The sequence below is a fragment of the Narcine bancroftii genome, chromosome 7 (assembly GCF_036971445.1).
Source record: "Narcine bancroftii isolate sNarBan1 chromosome 7, sNarBan1.hap1, whole genome shotgun sequence".
Classification (NCBI taxonomy): Eukaryota; Metazoa; Chordata; class Chondrichthyes; order Torpediniformes; family Narcinidae; genus Narcine; species Narcine bancroftii.
In genome coordinates, this window is record NC_091475.1 from 25,791,330 (window position 1) to 25,814,704 (window position 23,375).

Consider the following 23,375-nt stretch of genomic DNA (forward strand, 5'->3'; position numbering starts at 1 on the left):
CCATGTGTCTGTAAATGCGACTGTTCAAACACAGGCCAGTCTCCTTTCGAACCCTGCATTAAACTTCCCATTCTATCTGCTGCCACTTCCTTTCTGACAGCTCATTCCCAGATCGCTCATTTCTGGATCACACATTCCCACATCTCACATACCCAGTTCCTACGTACCCAGTTCTCACGTTCCCGGTTCTCACGTTCCTGGATCACACAATCCTGGATGGCACATTCCTGAATCACATTACTGCATCTCACCAACATGCAACATGATTATGGAGTTATGGAATGGTACAACAGGCCTTTCAGCCAACACTTCTATGCTAACCATACTCACCCCCTTTACTCGCACTTCCATGCCACAGTGTACACATCTATTAGATCACCCCTCTCCGTCTCAGTTGGGAAAACTACCCAGACCGTTCAGGGTCTCCATGTAACTAAGGCACTCCAACCATGGCAACACCCTGGCGAATCCCCTTCACACCCTCTCCTCTGCACATACATCCTCCCTACGGTGTGGCGACCAGAACTGTACCCAAAGCTCAAGGAACAGTTAAACCTGAATCCATTTCTTCTGGTCATTAACCCTTCTGCTGTTTGGCTCAGTTCATCTCTGACTAGATTCAAAATCCCAGTAATTAGCAGCATTCCTGCAATCCTAGAAGTCTGGAACAGCAGAATGTTGTGTGGAAAGGTCTCAGGAGGCCATGGTGACCACAGGCAGGGGCACAGCAGGTTATCAGAAAGGAATGGTCTGAGTGGATGGATTACAAAGTCTGCAGTTTCCTCTCCTTGTTGAACCCATATTATTCCTACCAAAAGAAGTACTAAACCCTCCCTACCTCTAACCCTCTATTTTTCTTTCATCCATGTGCCTGTCCAAGAGTCTCTGAAATGCCCCTAATGTTTCAGCCTCCACCACCACCCCTGGCAAAGCATTCCAGGCACCCACAACTCTCTGAGTCAAAAAAAACATCCCTGATATCTCCTCTAAATTTTCCTCCCTTCGCTTTGTACACGTCCTCTGATGTTTGCTGTTCCTGCCCTGGGAAAAAGGCTCTGGCTGTCCACCCTATCTATGCCTCTCTTTCTGCACTCCAAAGTGAAAAGTCCCAGCTCTGTTCCTTGCCTCATAAGACTTATTTTCCAATACAGGCAACATCCTGGTAAATCTCTGCATCCTCTTCATAGCTTCCAAATCCTTCCTATAATGAGGTGACCAGAACTGAACTCAGTACTCCAAATGTGGTCTCACCAGAGATTTGTCGAGTTGCAACATGACCTCTCTACTCTTGAACTCGATCCCCCTATTAATGAAGCCCAGCATCCCATTGGTCTTCTTAACTATCCTATCAATCTGTGCGGCGACCTTGAGAGATAAATGGAGTTGGACCCCAAAGTCGCTCTGTTCTTCCACACTGTTAAATATCTGACCATTAACCCTGTACTCAGCCTTCTGGTTTGATCTTCCAAAATGCATCACCTCACACTTATCCAGATTGAACTCCATCTGCCACTTTTACACCCAACTCTGCATCCTGTCTATCCTGTTGTAACCTTGGATAACCTTCACCACCATCCACAACTCCTCCAACCTTCACATCATCCACAAACTTAATGACCCATCCTTCCGCCTCTTCATCCAGGCCATATATAAAAATCACAAAGAGCAGGGGTCCCAGAACAGATCCTTGTGGTACTCCACGAGTCACTGACCTTCAGGATCAATACTTTCTGTCCACTATTACTCTCCATTTTCCACAGGGAAGACAATTTTTAATCCACAAGGCCAAGGTTCCATAGATCCCATACCTCATGACTTTCTGAACGAGTCTCCCATGGGGGACCTTGTCAAATGCCTTATTAACATCCATACATACCACATCTACCCCCTCCTTTCATCAATTTATTTTGTTAGCTCCTCAAAAAACTCAATTAGGCTCGTGAGGCATGACCATCCCCTCACAAAGCCATGCTGAATATTCCTGAGATGACTTGTATATCCTGGCCTTAAGAATCCTCTCCAACAGTTTTCCCACCATTGATGTAAGTTTCACTGGTCTGTAATTCTCAGGATTCTCCCTATTACCATTTTTAAACAAGGAGATCACATTCACTATCCTCCAATCCTCCGGCACCTCCCCTGTGGCCAAGGAGGATGCAAAGATAATTGCCAATGGCCCAGCAATCTCCTTCCTTCCCATGGCAATTTTGGGTAAATCTCATCTAATCCCAGGGACTTACCATCTTAATGTTGTTTAATTTTTTATTTTTCACACCATAAATCACAATAGCCATGATATACACTTTTTCTGTGGCTTGGGAGGAGGGAGGGGGGAGGGAGAAAAAGTCACCATCTTAATGTTTTTAAGAAGATCCAGCACTTCATCTTTCTTAATCTCAACGTGGTCCAGCCTGTTCTATTTTAACCTCGCCTTGACAAAGGTCCTGTACTCTGGTGAATACTGAAGCAAAGTTTAGGACCTCCCCAACCTTCTCCACTTCCAGGCATATGTTGTCTCCTTTATCCCGAAGTGGCCACACCTTCACACTTCGTCATCCTCAGAAGACCAAGGGGTGAAATATACAATGTTCTTAAGGGGAAGGTGCTGAGAATTTTCCTCTTGAGGAACCAGGAACAGTGGAGGGTTCTGATCATTCCCACTGCTGCTGTCGGGTATGAGGGAAAGGATCGGGCATGATGGGAAGGGTCGGGCAAGCTGAGAAGAGTTGGGCAGGATGGGAAGTTTCAGTTAGGTTGGGAAGGATCAGGCACATTAGGAAGGAACAGGTATGATGGGAAGGGTCGGGCACAAGGGGGCGCCTCAAACATGCAGTTCAGATGATGAGTGTGAGGAATGCTCCATTCATCCAGGATTTGATTTGCAGGCTCTCGTTGGGGACAAGACCTTAGCATTTTGGCTCATGGATGCAGAGATGTACACGAATATGAGTGTGCTGACTCCACTGACACCAGTAATCGACCGTGGCCTCCAGTTACACAAAATGATGCGGCTTATCACACACAGTCTTGGAGGTGAAGGATACCTGAACTTTATTGGTAAGTCTTGTCTGGGGCCTCTGTACTAACTCACAGCAGTGGAGCTGGCACAGGATCCTCACTCCCTTCAACCTGCACCATGCTTGTTTCTCACCAGGATGCACTCTTCCTGAGGCATGGCGCCCAGGGTCAAGAGGCCAGCTTCATCCCTAGGCAGGGCATAAGAGAGTATCCCTCCATACACCCCTCGCACACTCCAAGGGCAGGGACAGCACAGGTTCGATACAGAGTAAAGCTCCCTCTACACTGTCCCATCACATACTCCCAGGGCAGGGACAGCATGGGTTAGATGCAAAGTGAAGCTCCCTCTGCTCTGTCCTATCACACACTCCCAGGGCAGGGACAGCATAGGTGAAATACAAATTGAAGCTCCCTCTGCACTATCACATCACACACTCCAAGGGCAACAATAGCATTGCTTCCAATGACTCAGGTTGAGACATGCATTTCGCAGCATTATAAGCATGTGAGCAATGAATGTTATTTTTTAGCATTGTTTCCTCCATTACAAGATTTCTACAGATTTGAAACACTGCTTGTCAAAGATGGTTTAATAAATAGTGAATATACCCTTCTGATTCTGTCGAAGGTGGAGTGTTACCTGTGTGTTTGCAGATGTTAGCTGCTTTGGGGAAAGTCCTCTGCCACTGCAGTGTCAACAGACTTCCTCCAGCAACAGTCAGTTTGTGTCCACAGAATGTTGACAACCTCTCATTTCACATGCAGCCAGGAGGATTTGATCAGAATCTGGTCCCTGAACCACAAGATGAGCTGCATTGATTCATCTGCAGTGGGTTTGGGACACGACGAAACACTAGGCTCATAAAACATATTCACTCACGTCAAGGAGACAGTCAGAGAAATGTTGGGAACATTTAACGCAGCTCATTTAACCTGTATGGGATGTACTGAAGTGGCAATAGCATCACATTGAACGCACTGGAAATCATGAGGTGATCTTCGGGACATAGTTACTCAGTAGAAGATCATCCTCTCAATTGGAGAGCAGATTGTTCGGGTGGCTGACGCATACTGGTGAATTGCCTCATAATTCACTTGCTGTTTGACAGCCTGCACATCAATGCAGTGTGTGGGTGGAGAGACTCACACAGAGTGGTAATGTTGGAGAAGGAGCATGAAATTCCCAAACCCACAGGCTTTATAATGTCTGTGGAGCCACAAAGCTTGAGGTGAGATTAAAAGCTCAATATAATGTTGTCATCAGTTTCCTCGTTAATGTGCAGTAGAGTTTGTCTGCATTTAGCAAAGAACGTGTTTGTGAACTGGTCTATTGCCAAGGCAACCACTGCTGATTATACGGGGAGAGTATGCTTCATTGGGAAGTCTTCCAGAAACAGCAGCCCTTTGCCCCTGTGCTGAGGATCAGTGTGGCCCAACAGGGCTTGCTCTTCTCTCCCAATTATCTACTCCAAATCTGGCTGCTGCCTTCCTGCAGTTGGCAGTTCTCAACACAGAAGGAAGCCCTTGAGGGCTTGTCTGGTCTATCCAGAGCACGGTTTTCCAGTGGATGATCATGTGATTCACATCAACCCTCTCGATCCTGCTTCACCCAACTGATGGCCTTGACAGAGAAGCTTCACCAGGTAATGGCCTAAACTGGAGGGTTTGAATTATAGGGAGAAAATGAAGGCTGGGAATTTATTCCCTGGAGTGAAGTAGGCTGAAAGGTGACCTTCTGGAGGTTTATAAAAGCCATGAGGGATATGGATGGTCACAGTCTTTTTTTCCCCAGGGGAGATTATTATTGACATTGTGGCCATTGGCAAAACTTGATTGCAGGAGGAGGACTGGCAGCTCAATGTTCTGGGCTTCCATTGCTTTAGACTCGATAGAACAGGGGGATAAAAGGGGGAAAAGTGGCATTGCTCATCAGGGAAAATATTGCAGCTGTGGTCATGCATGACAGACCAGAGGGCTCATCTACTGAGGCTACATGGATGTAGTTGGGAAAGGTATGACCATAGGGTTGCATTATAGACTGCCAAATAGTCAATGAGAATTGGAGGAACAAATCTATAGACATCTGCAGGAAACACAAGGTTTTGATATGTAGGAGATTTTAATTTTCCCACACATTGACTGGGACTCCCAAACTGTATAAGGGCTGGATGGCTTAGAGTTTGTCAAATGTGTTTAAGAAAGTTATCTAAATCAATATATAGAGGTACCAACTAGACAGAATGCAATACTGGATCTCCTATTCGGGAATGAGACAGGACAGGTTACAGATATATGTGTAGGGGATCATTTTGGGTCTAGTGATCATAATGCTATAAGTTTCAAGTTAATTATGGAAAAGGATAGGTCTGGGGCTCAAATTGAGATTCTAAATTGGAGAAAGGCCAATTTTGAGGAAATAAAGGATCTAGAATGCATGGATTAGGACCAGTTGATTTGAGGCAAGAATGTGCTAGGTAAGTAGAAGACCTTCAAAGGTGACATTTTAACTGTACAGAGTTTGAGTGTATCTGTCAGGATTAATGGCAAGGTTAGAAGGCATAGGGATCCTTGGTTTTCGAGAAATATTGGGGATCTGGTCCAGAGGAAGAGAGAGGTGGATAACAGGTATAGACAAAATGGAGCAAATGAGTATAAAAAATGCAAGAAAACTCTCAAGAAAGAAATCAGGAAGGCTACAAGAAGACGTGAGGTAACTTTGGCAGACAATGTGAAGGAAAATCCTAGGAAATCTACAGGTATATTAAAAGCAAAAAGATAGTAAGGGACAAAATTGGTCCCCTTGAAGATCAGAGTGGTCAGCTTTATATGGAGCCAAAAGAGATGGGAGGGATCTTAAATGTTTTTTTTTTCATCAGTATTCACTCAGGAAATGGGCATAGAGTTGTGGGAAGTAAGGAAAAAAAGCAGTGAGGTCATGGAATCTATACAGCTTAAAGAGGAGGAAGTGCCTCCTGTCTTAAACCAAATAAGGGTGGGTAAATCCCCATAGCCTGACAAGATATTCCCTTGGACCTTCAGGGAAGCGAGTGTAGAAATTTTAAGGGGCTCTGGCAGAAATATTTAAAATGTCCTTAGCCAAGGGAGTGGTGCCAGAGGATAAGAGGGTAGCTCACATTGTTCCATTGTTTAACAAAGGCTCCAAAAGTAACCCTGAAAATTATAGGCCGGTGATCTGACATCAGTAGTAAGTAAATTATTGGAAGGTGTTGTTAGAGATTGGATATCCAATTAATTGGATAGCCAAGAACTGATCAGGGATAGTCCACATGGCTCTGTGCGTGGTAGATCGTGTTTAACCAATCTTATAGTTTTTTGAGGCGGTTCCAGGAAAGTTGACGAAGGAAAGGCTGTGGATGTGGTCTACCTGGACTCTAATACGGTCTTTGACAAGGTCCCACATGAGAGGTTCGTCAAGAAGGTTCAGATGCTAGGTATTCATGGTGAAGCAATAAACTGGGATTCAACAGGAGAAGCCAGAGAGTAGTGGTGGATTATTGCTTCTCAGACTGGAGGCCTGCAACTAGTGGTGTGCCTCAGGGATTGGTGTTGGGACCATTGTTGTTTGTCATCTATATCAATGATCTGGATGATAATGTGGTAAAGTGGATCAGCAAGTTTGCAGGTGACACTAAGATTGGAGGTGTTGTGGACTGCGAAGAAGGTTTTCAAAGCTTGGAGAGGGATCTGGACCAACTGAGAAAATGGGCTGAAAAATGGCAAATGGAATTTAATGCAAACAAGGGTGAGGTGTTGCATTTTGGAAGGACAAACCAAGAAAGAACATACACAGTAAATGGTAGGGTACTGAGCAGGGCAGTAGAACAGAGGGACCTGGAAATACATATACTGTACATAATTCCCTGAAAATGGTGTCACAGGTGGATAGGATTGTAAAGGGAGCTTTTAGCATATTGGTTTTTGTAAATCAAAGTATTAAGTACACAGTAGGAGTTTGGATGTTATGGTAAAGTTGTATGGTGGAGCCAGATTTGGAGCATTGTGTGCAGTTTTAGTCACCTTGCTGCAGGAAAGATTTCAATAAGATAGAAAGAGGGCAGAGAAGATTTACTAGGACTTCAGGAACTGAGTTACGGGGAAAGGTTTAACATCCTTGGACCATAGAAGAATGAGAGGAGATTTGATAGAAGTATTTAAAATTATGAGGGGGATAGACAGAGTAAACATAAATAGGCTTTTTCAACTGAGGGTCGGTGAGATTAAACCAGTGGACATGGGTTAGAATGGAAGGGAAAAAATTTAAGGGGAACACCTTCACACAGAGATTGGTGGGAGTGTGGAATGAGCTGCCAGCTGAGGTGGTGAATATAGGCTCAATTTTAACATTTAAGAGGAATTTGGACAGATATATGGATGGGAGAGGTGTGGAGGGCTATTGACTGGGTGCAGGTCAGAAGGACTAGGCAAAAGAATCATTAGGCATAAACTAGAAGGCCTGAAAGGACCTGTTTCTGTGGTGTAGTGTTTTATGGTTTTATGATTCAAGAAACTAGAGGACATGGGTTTAATTGGAGAGATGCAAGACCTGAAGGGGTAAATCCGTATCTGGAACGAGCTGCTAGAAAAAGGTGGAAGTTGGCACAATAACAGTTGCTCAAGGATTTGTGGACAGGAAAGGTTTCGAGGGAGATGAGCTCAGCCCAGAACATGCAAGTTGGGCTGAAAGGCCTGTTCTGGTTCCTTACCAACCAATGCTCATCCTGTTTTCCTTATCTGTCAAAACCTTTCTGACCCATGTACTGGCGAAAAAGCATTATAAGCGTTATGATTATGCCTGCCTCTTCCACCACAACATATAGCAGTTCGACCCATGTACCCACCACCCTCTGTGTGATCATGTTACCCCTTATATATTTCCCTTCAAAACTCTGCCCTCTAGCATTGGACTCTCCCACCCTGGGCAAAAGACTGGCTGGTTACCCTGTCCATATGGTGGCCCCCAAAGCATCCAGTGAGAGCATTTTCAGCCTATCCCATCACTCCTCCATTCAAGGCAGCTCCTGCTGAATCTTTTCTGCCTTTTTCTCATGTTGCCACATTTATTTTGTTGTATGGTGAGCAGCACAGTGTGTGAAGGCAGTGTGGGTGTGTACACCTCCTGATCACAGCACAGGGTGTAGCACTACTACTGGCATGTGGATGGGGCACAGCTTGGTATCCTGAACAAGGCTCTTCATTCACTGTGGTCTCTGCAACATCTTGAACTGGAATGTGGGGGAGATACCAGGGTGTTCTTGCCTTGGGTATCCACTTCCTAAAACAGTCTTGTGAAGGAATTCTTTGTGCAAGATGTGATTGGAACTCAATATGTGGGTCACTGAGACAACGGTGCTGTGCCAGAAATCAGAGCAGCCTCTCGGTGACAGTGCGCCTCAAATGTAGATTTTAATTGGTGGAAATTTAATTTAATGTAGACATGCATCATAGTAATAGGCCCTTCCGGCCCACAAGCCCATGCTGCCCAATTAACCTACAACCCATGGCATGTTTTTGGAGGGTGGGAGAACCGGACCCTCTGGGGAAAACCCACGCAGACATGGGGAGAACATACAAACTCCTTACATGGGATTTGAACCTGGGTCACTGGTGCTGTAATAGTGTTGTGCTAACTGTGCCAAAATGGTTGCCCATTACTGAAAGTGCACTGGTAAGATTGCTGCTCACCTTCACTAGGACCAATCCATGCTGGATCAGGGGACACTGATGTGTCCAGGATTGGGGGAGACTGATCCCTGATGGACCAGGAGACATAGATGTGTCCAGGACTGGTGGAAACTGATCTTTCCCGGACCAGGGAACACTGATGTGTCTAGGACCAGGGGAGACTGATCCATGCTGAAGCTGGGCCACAGCTCTGTGCTGGACTGGGGGAGACTGATCTGTATCAGACCTTGGGCACTGATCTGTGCTGGACTGGGGGAGACTGATCTGGCCATTACCAGGGGACACAAATGTGTCCAGGATGGGGAAGTCCGATCCGGCCCAGACCAGGAGAGGTATCTCTGTTCAGAGTGGGGACCTCAGTTTGGGTGGAGATCTGCCTTCATCGGACTGCTTTCCCTGCAGGCAATGAATTTGGACACCCGGAATGGCTGGACTTCCCACGGGTTGGAAACAATGAAAGTTACCACTACGCCAGGCGCCAATTTAACCTCCTGGACAGCGGAATGCTTCGTTACAACCACCTCAACTCCTTCGACCGAGACATGAACCACTTGGAAGAGGAACATCACTGGCTGGCAGCACCACCCGTGAGTGTGTGTTCCACTGCCCTGGACTACTGCTCCTCGTTATTCCATCCTCCCTCCATCCCATTCCTCCATCCCCTCCCTCCATCCTCTTTTCTCTACTCTCCCTCCATCCCATTCCTCCATCCTTTATTGCTATCCCCTATCCATCCTCCTCTCCACCCTCCCTCCATCTCCTCCACTCGTCCCTCCCTCCATCTCCTCCACTCGTCCCTCCCTCCATCTCCTCCACTCATCCCTCCCTCCATCTCCTCCATTCGTCCCTCCCTCCATCTCCTCCACTCATCCCTCCCTCCATCTCCTCCACTCTACCCTCCCTCCATCCCCTCCCTCAAACCCTTCCCTCTACCATTCCTCCATCCCCTCCCTCTTTCCCCTCCATCCCCTCCCTCCATCCCCTCTACCCTCCCTCCATCCCCTCTACCCTCCCTCCATTCCCTCTACCCTCCCTCCATCCCCTCTACCCTCCCTCCATCCTCCCTCCATCCCCTCCACACCACTCTCCCTCTATCCCTTCCCTCCACTCTCCCTCCATCCCTTCCCTCCACTCCACCCTCCCTCCATTCTCTTCACTCCACCCTCCTTCTGTCCCCTCCACACCACTCTTTCCGTCCCCTTCACTCCACCTTCCCTCCTGCCCTTGGAAGCAGTTTGATAAGTCAATGTAGTGAAGCTGGGGATACAGGAGTCCTGCTCCTTGTCACTCTCTGTGGACAATGTGACTTTTTCTCATTTTTCCCCATCACAGACCAGAACAAACTGCAGAGAGAATGCACTTTATCAAAAATAATTTGGCAGCGATTAAGAAGCCTAGTTCTGTTAATATAAGAACAGATGCAGAATATTTGCTTCTGTAAATTAGTTTTGTGGTTAATTCAGTTCTAATTTAAAACTGCTGAGTGTTATTTTTGGTCATGATGAGACCGGCTCTCTCCACGTGGCCAATTGAATAGTGTTGCACACTCTGCTGGCGCACACCCTGTGATGTGAGCTCCAAACCACAGAGCTACAATGGTCATTTCCTTTTTCTAAGTCTTTTAAATGCTCCTATTGTACCAGCCTCCAACACCACCCCGGCAATGCATTCCAGGCACCCATTACTCTGTGTAAAAAAAAAAGTATCCCTGATGTCTCCCCTAGACTTTCCTTCCCTCACATTATGCAGGTGCCTCAGGTGTTTGCTACTGTCGCCCTGGGAAAAAGATGCTGGATGTCCACTCTATCTGTGGGCCTCATAATCTTATAGGTCTCTTTTGAAGTCACCTCTCATCCTTCATTGCTCCAGAGAGAAAAGTCTGTTCTGGAATCCTTGCCACATAAAACATGTTCTCCAATCCAGGCAAAATCCTGGTGAATCTCCTCTGCACATCCACAATTCTTGAACTCATTCCCCCAACTAATGAAGCCCAGCATCCCCTTAGCCTTCTTAACCAACCTATCAACTTACATGTAAGCTTGAGAGATCTATGGATTTGGACCCCAAGATCCCTATGTTCCTCCCCACTGTTAAGAATCCTGCCATTAGCTCTGTACTCTGCCTTCAAGTTTGACCTTCCAAAATGCATCACCTCACACTTATCTGGATTGAATTCCATCTGCCACTTTTCAAGCTAACTCTGCATCCTATCTATATCCTGTTGTACCATATGACAGCCTTCAACACTATCCACAACTCCTCCAACCTTTATATCATCCACAAACTTACTGACCCCTCCTTCCACTTCTTCATTCAAATCATTTATAAAAATCACAAAGAGCAGGGGTCCCAGACAAGATCCCTACTGAACTCCACTAGTCACTGATCTCCAACGGATGTCATGAAGCAGACTGGCACCAGGTGCTGCTATCAAGTGATGTTATACACCAGGCCAACCAGCCAATCACATCAATCAATCTCCAGCACTATCATTAGTTAATATTTTTAAGTATCAAGTATGAAACAGATTTCCCAAAGTATTCTAAATAAACAAATCAAAAATGTAATTGCAATGATTTTAAATAGTTTGCTGAGAAAATAACTCTCCTCGTTCACTGGAGATACAAGACACCAGGTTGGCCAGGGCTGGGGTGTCTTAAGTCCTGATACCAAGAGGTAGATTTGGTTAGAGCTGGGATGTCCAGTTCCTGTCATGCTGGGCTGGAATTAGCCAGGGCTGGGAGGTTGAAAGAATGTAATTCCAATTATCCGAAATTATCAGGACCAGACCTATTTCAGATGTCTGAATTTTTCAGATAACTGGTCGTTTTTATAAAAACAGCCCAGTAGCAACAGCAAATTACTTATATCAATGTTTAAACAACAACAAACAACAAAGGAAGGCTTTTTAAGCATTAAAATAATGTTTAATTCTCACCAAAAAAATGCTGGCCACTGCCGATCCCCAACACGTCCCCAAACCTGCAGCTGATCACCGAGATCTCCAAGCGCCGCTACCAATCCCCGGGGAGGCTTCCCAGGCCTGTGGAGCACTCACTGGATAGTGGCAGGCTCCTGTCTCCTGCTCGTTCCGGCAGGGGCTGTTTTAGCTTCATGAACTGGTTCTCGATGTTGGAGCCTGACACAGACCCAGTCTTCGCCTGCGCACACTCCCCCTCCCAACTGCCACCACTGATCACCAACACCTCCCCACCAGCCCGAGGTCACCCCGTTCCTGCCCAAGAAGCTGCTCTCTCTGATGATGCCGGGACGAGGGATTCTTCCAACCACTTTCAGCTGGGAGACTGTGACATACAGTTTGAAAGGGAGAGATGGAGAGAAAAGTCAATAGGAGTAGGTAAAGAAATGAAAAGCAAGAGGGGGAGGGAGTTAACTGAAACGAGGACAATCGTCATTCTGATTTCATGTTGATTGAATTTTTCTTTCAACCTGTGAATCAGTTAGACTCCGAAAAAATTTTGGATAACTGAGGATTTCTGATTGTTTTGGATATCCTCATTTATCCAAAAATTTTCAGAGGCGAACAGAAGTTGCTTCCGGATCCAAAAAAATTTTGGATAAATAAGAATTTTTGATATTTCAGATAATTGGAGTTATACTGTATTTTTTTTATTATTTGAAATAACATTTATTTTTGGAACAGAAATGTTTCTATAAATGTTTCTCATTCTTTTTACTTCCAGTGAGTCGAGTCGTAAGCTAAGTCTCTCATTTCCAGTGGTCTCACTATGAATTTATGGATGGAGTTGGAGGGGTGTTGGGCCCTGGTGTTGAGGGCTGCACAGCCTTGTTAAAGATCGTGGAGGTGGTGTATCACCTGTCTTCATTGATGTGGCCTGCAGGACAGGAAAGTCAGGGATCCAGTTGCAGAAAGGGGTGCTGAGGTCAAGGACTTAATATTTAGGAATGAATTTATTTGGCACCATACCTCTGATGTCTAATTTCCTTCAACATCCCAAAGAAACACATTGGTAGGTTATTTAGCCCTAGCGTGTGGATGAGGGGGTAGAATCAAGGGGAAGGTGATTTAGGTGAATAAAATTGGATCAGTGTGAGTGAGTGGGTGGTGGTCAACAGGAACTAGGTGTGCTGGGATAAGGGTAGGAGAGTCAGCGGAAGTAAGAGTACCTGTGTAATAACCAGTACTGTAACCTTTCTCCTCCCCAGGCTTATGTGAGTGAGAAGCATGAAGAGAACAAAGTCATTGCCTTTGAGAGGGCACTTCTCCTCTTTGTCTTCAACTTCCACCATCAGAAGAGTTTCCCTGACTACAGGGTGGGAGTGGACCTGCCCGGAAAGTATCCTTCCCCTTTGTTGTCCATGTACTGAGATGGGTTGGTGCTGGGTGAGATGGCAGGGAGAGGAGTGATTGGAGGATTCAGGGTTCATCCCCTCAGCTGCAGGCTGTCTAGGTGAGGTGTTTGGTCCCCTGGTTTACATTGGGCCTCACTCTGCCATTGGGGAATGGGAAGAGGAGTTGAAACATCACACAACCAAGAGTTGAGGTGAAACTTGCTCAACTCATTGAAATCCTCCAGCAGAGTGCTGTTGCTCCAGGTTCTAGCATCTGCGGTCTCTGGTGTGTCTTCAGGGTGCTCAGCTCCAGGTCCATCCATTGAGGTCCAAGCAGTAACTTGGTCAGAGGAAGGGAAGTGGACAGCAGCTCACCTCTGTGTTGTGTTGGGTTGGAGTCTGCCATCTGGCCCATCGAGCCTGCTCTGCCATTCAATGAGATCATGGCTGATCTGATGATAGGCTCATCTCCACCTACCTGCCTTTTCCCAATATCCCTTAATTCCCCAACCTTGTAAAAATCTATCCAGCCTTGTCTTAAATATATTTACAGGTACTCCCCTTTTCTTTTCTTTGGCTTAGCTTCACGTCAGCTGCAGGCTCGTTTGTGGCTGACAAGTCCGATGCGGGACAGGCAGACACGGTTGCAGTGGTTGCAGGGGAAAATTGGTTGGTTGGGTGTTGGGTTTTTCCTCCTTTGCCTTTTGTCAGTGAGGTAGGCTCTGCGGTCTTCTTCAAAGGAGGTTGCTGCCCGCCGAACTGTGAGGCGCCAAGATGTACGGTTTGAGGGGATATCAGCCCACTGGCGGTGGTCAAAGTGGCAGGCACCAAGAGATTTCTTTAGGCAGTCCTTGTACCTCTTCTTTGGTGCACCTCTGTCACGGTGGCAAGTGGAGAGCTCGCCATATAACACGATCTTGGGAAGGCGATGGTCCTCCATTCTGGAGACGTGACCCACCCAGCGCAGCTGGATCTTCAGCAGCGTGGACTCGATGCTGTCGGCCTCTGCCATCTCGAGTACTTAGATGTTAGGGATGAATGCGCTCCAATGAATGTTGAGGATGGAGCGGAGACAACGCTGGTGGAAGCGTTCTAGGAGGCGTAGGTGATGCCGGTAGAGGACCCATGATTCGGAGCCGAATCGGAGTGTGGGTATGACAACGGCTCTGTATACGCTTATCTTTGTGAGGTTTTTCAGTTGGTTGTTTTTCCAGACTCTTGTGTAGTCTTCCAAAGGCGCTATTTGCCTTGGCGAGTCTGTTGTCTATCTCGTTGTCGATCCTTGCATCTGATGAAATGGTGCAGCCGAGATAGGTAGACTGGTTGACCGTTTTGAGTTTTGTGTGCCCGGTGGAGATGTGGGGGGGCTGGTAGTCATGGTGGGGAGCTGGCTGATGGAGGACCTCCGTTTTCTTCAGGCTGACTTCCAGGCCAAACATTTTGGCAGTTTCCGCAAAACAGGACGTCAAGCGCTGAAGAGCTGGCTCTGAATGGGCAACTAAAGCGGCATCGTCTGCAAAGAGTAGTTCACGGACAAGTTTCTCTTGTGTCTTGGTGTGAGCTTGCAGGCGCCTCAGATTGAAGAGACTGCCATCCGTGCGGTACCGGATGTAAACAGCGTCTTCATTGTTGAGGTCTTTCATGGCTTGGTTCAGCATCGTGCCGAAGAAGATTGAAAAGAGGGTTGGTGCGAGAACACAGCCTTGCTTCACGCCATTGTTAATGGAGAAGGGTTCAGAGAGCTCATTGCTGTATCTGACCCGACCTTGTTGGTTTTCGTGCAGTTGGATAACCATGTTGAGGAACTTTGGGGGGCATCCGATGCGCTCTAGTATTTGCCAAAGCCCTTTCCTGCTCACGGTGTCGAAGGCTTTGGTGAGGTCAACAAAGGTGATGTAGAGTCCTTTGTTTTGTTCTCTGCACTTTTCTTGGAGCTGTCTGAGGGCAAAGACCATGTCAGTAGTTCCTCTGTTTGCGCGAAAGCCGCACTGTGATTCTGGGAGAATATTCTCGGCGACACTTGTAAACTATACAACTTATGTCCATTCGCACATACGACCAACTTTTTTTTAAATATAAAATTTACACGTTTATGTTGTATTTGACAAACTATAACAGGGATACAGGCATGTAAGAGGTCCGTAGGCTGGGTGCAGCCATCTTGATTCCTGTTTGCATGCATGAGTCTTTGGGTAGCACATGCGTGGTGGATTCGCGAATTGTAGTTCATTTGGTGCATGCGCAAGAGTTAAAGGCGCGAATTCAATATCGTTAGGGGACTTAACTCTCACGCGTGTACTGAGGTTGCCTCCACTCCTTCAATGGGCAACAAATTCCACAGATTCCCCACTCTCTGGAAAAAGCAGTTCCTCCTCATCTCCATCCTAAATCTACTACCATGAATCATGAGGCTATGTCCTCTGTCTCCCTACCAATGGGAACAACTTATCTACCTCTACCTTATCTATGCTTTTCATAATTATATGTTTCCATAAGACCCCCTCTTATTCTTCTAAATTCCAGTGAGTACAGTCCCAGATGACTCAGTCTCTCCTCATATCCTAACCCCTTCATCTCTGGAATCAACTTTATGATCCAGCATCATGGCACTGATGGGGAAACGACGGTCTGCCTGTGTACTGTCTTCCATGAAGAGCATGCCCTGATACATCCGTCTCAGCAACAGACTCTGAGTGGTTCCCAGGCAGGGGAATGGATTTAAGTGCAGGCACACCTGCACCTGAGGTATCTCAGTACCACTGCACTTGCTTCAGTTGGAGTTTTCCACTTACCTCTTAGTCCATCACCAATATTTACTTCAATTGTATCAGAATTGATCTGTATTTTAGTAAAATCTTGCGACATCAGTAATTGTACCAAATACTGAAGAGTTAAATTTGCTTTGGAAAGATTGATGTAATTTCATTTTTGCAACCCAGCAAACTTTAATTTACAAAATTGATGTTGGCAATTTAATTGGTGCCATAATTGACAAACTGGGTGCGGGCAGGTTGCTGAGGGCAATGAAAATGTGGCATCTCTCCACAGAGAGGAGTTGCAGAATAATTAACAGAGAAAGGCTGCTCTGTGTGGATCTGGAAGGCAAGGGCTGAGGGATGCTCTGGCCACAGTGCTGCGTAAGTGGACAAAATTGTACAGAGTGGTGGTTTTCAGTCTGTCTGCTGTGGTAACTGCAGTTTAGTTGTGCCACAAGGAACAGAAAGATGATGGCAAACCTGCAGGGAGGATGCAGCGAGGCTCCATAGCTGCTGGTAAACTCACTGAATGCATAAGGCTATGCTGTGGAAGTACCATGGAAATGTAAGGTGTGGCATTTTGGGAAGTTAAACCTGGGCAGGACTTGCACAGTCGGTGACAGGACCTTTGGCGAGTATGGTAGAATAGAGACATCATTGTTCCTTGAAGGTGGGGACTCCGGTAGCCTGTGTTGAAGAGGTGCTGGGCACACTGGTCTTCATCGGTCAGGGAACTGAGTACAGGAGCTGGGATGTGGTGTTACAGAAAGCTGCAATGTCATGTGCACTTCTAGTCACAATGCTGTGAGTAGCTGAAAAGGGTACAAAAAAGATTCACCAGAATGTCACTGGGGATGGAGGGCTCAAGTTCTCTGAAAGGGTGAATAACCTCCAAGTGTCAGTGCTCACAAATCGTGCCACAGAGTATGCATGGAATGGAGCATTAGGTTTTTTTCTGAGCTGATGCATGGTAAGGCAGAGCCAAGAGCTCCACAACAGTGCATCTAGCTGATGTGATCCAGTGCAAAAGGACTCTATATGTGCTCCCAGCATCACAATTCTCTAGTTTTGTCCTCTCAGTAAATGGTGGCAGAACCTGAACTGTTCATGATGCACTCTCCGCTGTGCAGGCTGGACGTCTCCCAAGAGCACCAGAGAATTTGTGGTGTGATCCACAGCTTACATTAAATGTCATAACTTGATCCCAACGTATTACATTACTTTGTGTTTGCAAACCTCTTCTCGGTACTGCTCACTGGGTCAGAATGGCTGTCCTCATCTGGATGCCCCTTGAATCACTCCTCCCTGCCGATCGCAGAGAGAAAGGCCACAATACTGATACTGAATTTCCCAGATCCATGGGTGCCTCCTGGCTACAAGAAGGCAGTCAACCTTCGGCTGTCTGACCTCCTTATTCTCTTCATCTCCACGTCCTGGTTTTTTGATCTGAACACCCTTTGCATGACTAGAATCTATCAACATCACCTTAAAAATTTGAATTGCCTTTTCCCTGCTCCCACCAACCTCGAAGCGGGTGTTGGGGAGGTGCAGACCCTTGCTGGACCTTATTTTTCCTGGTGCCAGCCCCACTCCCTATCTAATAGCCCCTGTTCTCAACTCCAAATCCCAAAGATGGACCTCCTCATCTCCCTCATCAAACCCTTGATCGGATCCCCTCTGACAGTCTGTACAGCCTGTCCTTGCAATTTAACCCTTTCAGCCCTGGTCTCCTCTGGTGAAGCAGTTCTGCAGCTTCCCCAGGGCAAGCATTATCTTTCGGAAGACATGCTGCCCAGATAATCTCTGGGATTGGACCTGCCACATGCTCTACTTGTCACAGAGCTCCCAGTCTCTACCTCCTTCATCGATTTCTCTCTGTGGGTGCTGCCTTACCTTTGAGTTTTCTGGGTTTTTTATTTCAATGATATTTGTGTTTTTAATCTTTGATCATGCTATCAGTGAGACACTGACTGTCAGAGGCTTCAGTGCCAGAGCCACAGGTCTTTCTGTTCCCTTCCCATGAGCTTTGACCTGCCCAGGAATCAGACCCAGATGTCGGAATGAAATCCTTATCCAAAGAGCACAAACCAGATCCAAGCCATCATGTTAGCCCATATCTCTGAGACCATATTTCAGAGCAGAGAAGTGATGAATGGCATCACTGTCCAGACTGGAATTAATTCCCAGCCTGACATCATTTGCTCCCAAACCAGTGGCCTCTGTGCCAAAGGGAAGGCCAGAGATGGATGGGAACACATGCATCATCCTAATCCAGAAATGTCTCACTATTCCTTCATCATCACTGGTCTAAATCCAGGAACATACTCCCATCAGCATTGAGGGAGCGCCTTCCACTGGACTGCAATGGTCCCTCTTCAGGAAGCTTCCGATCCCAGATGTCGAACATTTTCTTCTCCCACTCAGGCTGTGCAACTGTTCTGTTCTGCCAGCGAGTACATTTTGCTCCAGATTTCATCATTTGCAATTTCTCTCTCATCTCCAACACACCACCTCCTTCAGGGCAGTTACAGCTGGGAATTAATTCCAGTCTGGACAGTCATGCCATTCACCACTTCTCTGCTCTGAAATATGGTCTCCGAGATGTGGGCTAACAAGATGGCTTGGATCTGGTTTGTGCTCTTTGGTTAAGGATTTCATTCCAACATCTGGGACTAATTCCTGGGCAGGTATGAAGGGCCTGAAACATTCGTTATGTATCTTTATCCTTGATGTTTCAACTACACTATCAACCACACTGTGTTTTACCACCGGTTTGGGGGACGTTTTTGGAGTCGGCTGGGTGAATCACTGTGGAGCATTGTGTAACTGGCACACACAGCAGCCACTGAATGCCAGAGGTGAAGGGAGGGAGAGTTCACTGGCTTTGAATGAGCAATGCGCATTCCCACAAGTGAAGATAGTGACCACACTTGCCTGTTCTTGCACGATGGTCTTTCTCGGAGTTTGTGAACACTTTTCCATTGTGTTCCCACTTGGTCTTGATTCAACAGAGTAATGGAACAGTTGCCATGTTTTACTTCGCACAATCTTGTGAGCATGTGATTACAAAGAGAAACCTAGGTGATGATGATGATGTTCAAGAAAATTCCTTAGCAGAATCCAATAGTGGGACTCCTAAACCAAGGATAGGAACCTTCTTGATCTAAAAGCAGTCTGTCTGGGTTGGTAAACCATGTCCCATCACACTGAGCACTAAAACACCTCAGGGCTGTGTGATCAGCCCGTTACTGTTCGCGCTGCTGACTCACGGCTGCTCTCCCGATTCAGTTCCAACAAAATCATTAAACTTGCAGATGATACAACAGGAGCAATGAACTGTTGCACTACAGAGAGAAGGTTCATAAAATGGAGTGAGAACTACAACCTGAGACTCAACTTGGACAAGACAGAGGAGATAATTATGGACTTCAGGAGGTCAAAGGTCGACCATTCTACACAGTAGTGCTGACACTTCCTGAGGAGGGCGAGGCTACCGGCCCCATCTTGACAACATTTTACAGGACCACAATTGAGGGTTCTGTCTGGCTGCATCATTGTGTGGGACAGTAACTGCAAAGCATCATACCGGAAGTCTATACAGAGGATTATCAAAATGGCCGAGTTCATCTCCCTTTCCTCTATTGACAACATTTACAGGGAATGTTGTCTAAAGAAGGCTCAAGGGATTACAGAAAACCCTTCACATCCAGCACACAGTATCTTCAACCACTACTAACAAAAAGAAGGTACAGGAGCATCAAAATCAGGACTCCCAGGCTGGGGAATAGCTTCTTCCCATAGGCTGAGACTGATAAACAGAATCCTGTAACCAAGTAAAAAACTCCAAAAGAGATATTTATTTATTTACAATTATATTTGTGTGCATACATTCATAGGTATAAAGGTGTGTGTGTGTGTGTGTGTGTGTGTATGTATGTGAGCACCGTGATCAGGAGAAAAGCTGTTACGTCTGGTTGTATTTGTACACTCAGATGATAATCAACTTGAACTACACCTCTCCCAGAGAATGAGAGGACATCGTAGCCTGGGCACGTGGAGATTGGAGAATGCTGCATGGAGTCGAGCATCAGAGAACTGTGATTCTGGGGGAATTGTGGGCAGACATGTCCTCCGCATCTCCATCTGGGGGATATCCTGTCTATGGGCTGATTCCTTGTTTCTACCTGGTTAGTTGCTTCTGCGTGAACATTGAAAGATCATTTCAAAAGTATATCTGGTTTTTCCTTCATGGGTCCTGCAGATACAGGATAGTGCTGGACAGCGATGCAGCAGAGTATGGAGGCCATAACAGGTTGAACCATAACACCGAGTTCTTCACGGAACCCCAACCCCAGAACAACCGCTCCCACTCTCTGATGGTGAGTATTCCTGTATGGTCAGTGGAATCCCACAGCTCCGTGGCGTCTATACACTGCTCTGTGATGTCCTTGCCTCGTCCAACTTTAATGATGAATTCCTGGAGAGAGCAAACCCTATAGAAAGCAGAGAGGGGAAGATGTGTCTGGTGGTGGAATCGCCTTTTAAGTGGTGAAAATTGCACAGAGTAAATATAATGGAAGTGGAGGCTGGTGGGGTGGTAGGTGAGGACAAGGGGAATTCTGTCCTTATTACGTCCTGGGGGAGGTGTGGGTGGTAGGGAAGGACTGGGTTAGATGAGTGGGAAATAAAAGATATTGTAATGTTCTATGGATAAAATGGGCTGCAAAATGGCAGATGAAATTCAATGCAGACAAGTATGAGGTTGCATTTTGGGAGGACAAACCGTGGTAGGACAGAAGTGTAGCGCAGTGAGGAGTGCGGTAAAACAGATGGACCTGGGAACAGAGATACATAATTCCTGAAAGTGGAGTCACAGGAAAGTCTGAAGATGCTGTGATTGTAGTGCAATGCACACACATGCTGGACAAACTCAACAAGCCACCCAGTATCTGAAGTAAAAGGTAAACAATAGGTTGAGCCTGAGCCATAGGATGGCATGTTCGTGTAGCCAAATTTGGAGTGTTGTGTGCAGTTTTGGTCACCTACCTAAAGATTGAAAGAGTGCAGGGAAGATTTACAAGCATGTTGCTGGGGCTTCAAGTGAGTGAGGGAAAGATTAAATAGTTTAGGAGATTTGATCGAGGTATGCAAAATGATGAGAGGTTGATACAAAGTAAATGCAAGTAGACTTCTTCCACTAAGTGGGTGACTCTCTGGGCACTCGTCCTCGTTCCCCATAGCAGAGCTTCATCCTGGCACCATGAATGAGATACAAACCAGTGGACATGAGTTAAGGGTGAAGGGGGAAAAGTTAGGAGGAACATCTTCATACAGAGAGTAGTGGAACAAACTGCCAGCAGAAATGGTGAATGCAGGCTCAATTTTAACATTTAAGAAGGATTTGTACATGAATGGGAGAGGTGTGGAGGGCTATGGTCCGAATGCAAGTCAATGGGATAGGGCAGAATAAGAGTTTAGCATGGACTAGATGGGCTGAATGGCCTGTTTCTTCACTGTAATGTTGTATGGTTCTATCTACTACACCTGCTGCTCTGGTCATCACCCACAGTGACCCATATCACCAGCTTGGAGCTACTGAGCTCAGCAACTCCACTTAAACAATCCCCGAGTGGGCCAACCCTGGAATCCCACAGATTTCCTCCCCACCACACCCTAACCCTTACTGATCTCAAAACACCTCTCTCCATTTTCCAATGTGGATAAAGGAAGTGCTTCCAGAAAAACCTGTGTGCGGCTTTCTGAGCTCAGGTAAGAACATTTGTGGATGGAGAGAGAATGGGTCCCAGTCAGGCACAGCCTGAGGGACTGTGTGTGTAACTGTTGGCTGCAGACAGGCATAGCCTGAGGGACTGTCTTGTAACTGTCATGCCCAGACAGGCACAGCCCAGGAAGAACTGTCTGCGCAACTGTCAGCTGCAGACAAGCACAGCCCGAGGAACTGTCTGTGTAACTTTCGGCAGCAGAGAGGCACAGCCCGAGGAAGTGTCTGGGTAACTGTCAGCTCCAGACAGGCACAGCCTGAGGAACTGTCTGGGTAACTGTTGGCACTAGATAGGCAGAGATCCCAGATTCAGCATTCTCCCACCCCTGTCATTAAGCTCTCTGGGCTGTTAGTTTCCTGTTTCCCCTGTTGTAAATTGATGGAACTGCTCCACACTCTGACAGGCTTTACAAGATGACCTTGGCAGGACTCCTCTTGGATATAGACTATTGGGCCTTGTGATTTGTTGGGCCCTTCATCCCATTAGTTTCCCGAGGATGATTTTTATCCTGAAACTGATCTGCTTTCCCCAGATCATTGGTTCTTGATATCTGAGAGCTTTAAGCCCTCCTTTCTGGAAAAAGAAGACGGTCTGTGTTTAATTGTCTTGCCATTTATTTGTCCCCAATTAGAAATGTCCCCACTTCTGACCCTCTGGGATCTGTCTGGTTTTCCCTAACTTTCCCTTCACTGGACTTTAATATTTTACAGGCAATGTTAGCTACCAGCCAGCATTCTCTTATACTCCACTTTCACCACCTTTACCCACTACTTTGTCCACAACATAGAGTTCTGAATTGGTCCCTAATACTCAACCTTGTTGCTTTATCTGGCAACTTCATAATTTCATTGCACATGGAAACATCCAGACAGAAACAGGCCCTTCGGCCACATGTCTGTTCTGAACACAAAGCCCAAGTTAAACGAACGCTGCTGCCCTCACATGACAGTACGCCTCCATTCTCTGCACGTTGACATGTATTCCTGAAAGCCTCTTATTTGTATGTGCTTCCACCACTATTCCTGGCAGCCAATTCTACACCCACCACCCTGCACTCCTCCCCCCATATGGTCCAGTGTGATAAATGTTTACCTTGGGGGAAAGATTCTGAATCTCTACCCAATCAACATATATAATAATTTTATAAACCACTATCAGGTCTCCCCTCAGCCTCCCAGTGTTCCAGAGAAAACAACTCCAGTTCGTCCAACCCCTCCCCAAAACACATCCCCTCTAAACAAGGCAACGTCCTGGGAAACCTCTTCTGTATCCTTACCAAAAGCCTCCACATTCTTCCTGTAATGGGATGACCAGAACTGCACACAGTATTCCACATGCAGCCTGGCCACAGTTTTCTATCGCTGCAACATGACCTCCTTACTTTTATACTCAATGTCCCACCCAATGAAGCCAAGCACCCCATTCACCTTCTTTACCTCCTGTCTACTTTCAATGAGATATAGACCTGGACCCACAGACCCTTCTGCACATCAATACCTTAATGGCCCTGCCATTAACTGTATACATTCCCCTTACCACAAGACATGGGAGGTGAAATAGGCTATACTGCCCATCGAGTCTGCTCCATTATTCAATCATGAGCTGATCCTAATGGAGGGTCTTTCATTCTATCCACTGCCTGTCCTCTGTCAGCTCAGCCAGTAAAGTCCCGAATTAATCCCAGCCTGTTCTGCTCTCATCTCCTTATTCACATTCTGGGCCCTAGTGTTAGTTCCCACCACCTCATTCTCCATCTGACAGAAGACACAGTCACTCTTCCCTGAAGGAGCCGACACACAGT

General features: G+C 46.5%; 1 protein-coding gene across 7 annotated transcripts in view; it reads left to right on the forward strand.

Moving 5' to 3' along the window:
• The window catches only part of LOC138738609 (1,4-alpha-glucan-branching enzyme-like), a 269,596-nt gene that overhangs the window by 231,951 nt on the left and 14,270 nt on the right, over positions 1-23,375 (forward strand). For all 7 annotated transcript variants that reach the window (XM_069889167.1, XM_069889171.1, XM_069889172.1 and 4 more), the window contains 4 exons: positions 2,886-3,057; positions 9,124-9,308; positions 12,910-13,040; positions 20,053-20,170. In XM_069889167.1, the coding sequence (XP_069745268.1) occupies positions 2,886-3,057; positions 9,124-9,308; positions 12,910-13,040; positions 20,053-20,170 (606 nt within the window). The remainder of the gene's footprint in view (positions 1-2,885; positions 3,058-9,123; positions 9,309-12,909; positions 13,041-20,052; positions 20,171-23,375) is intronic.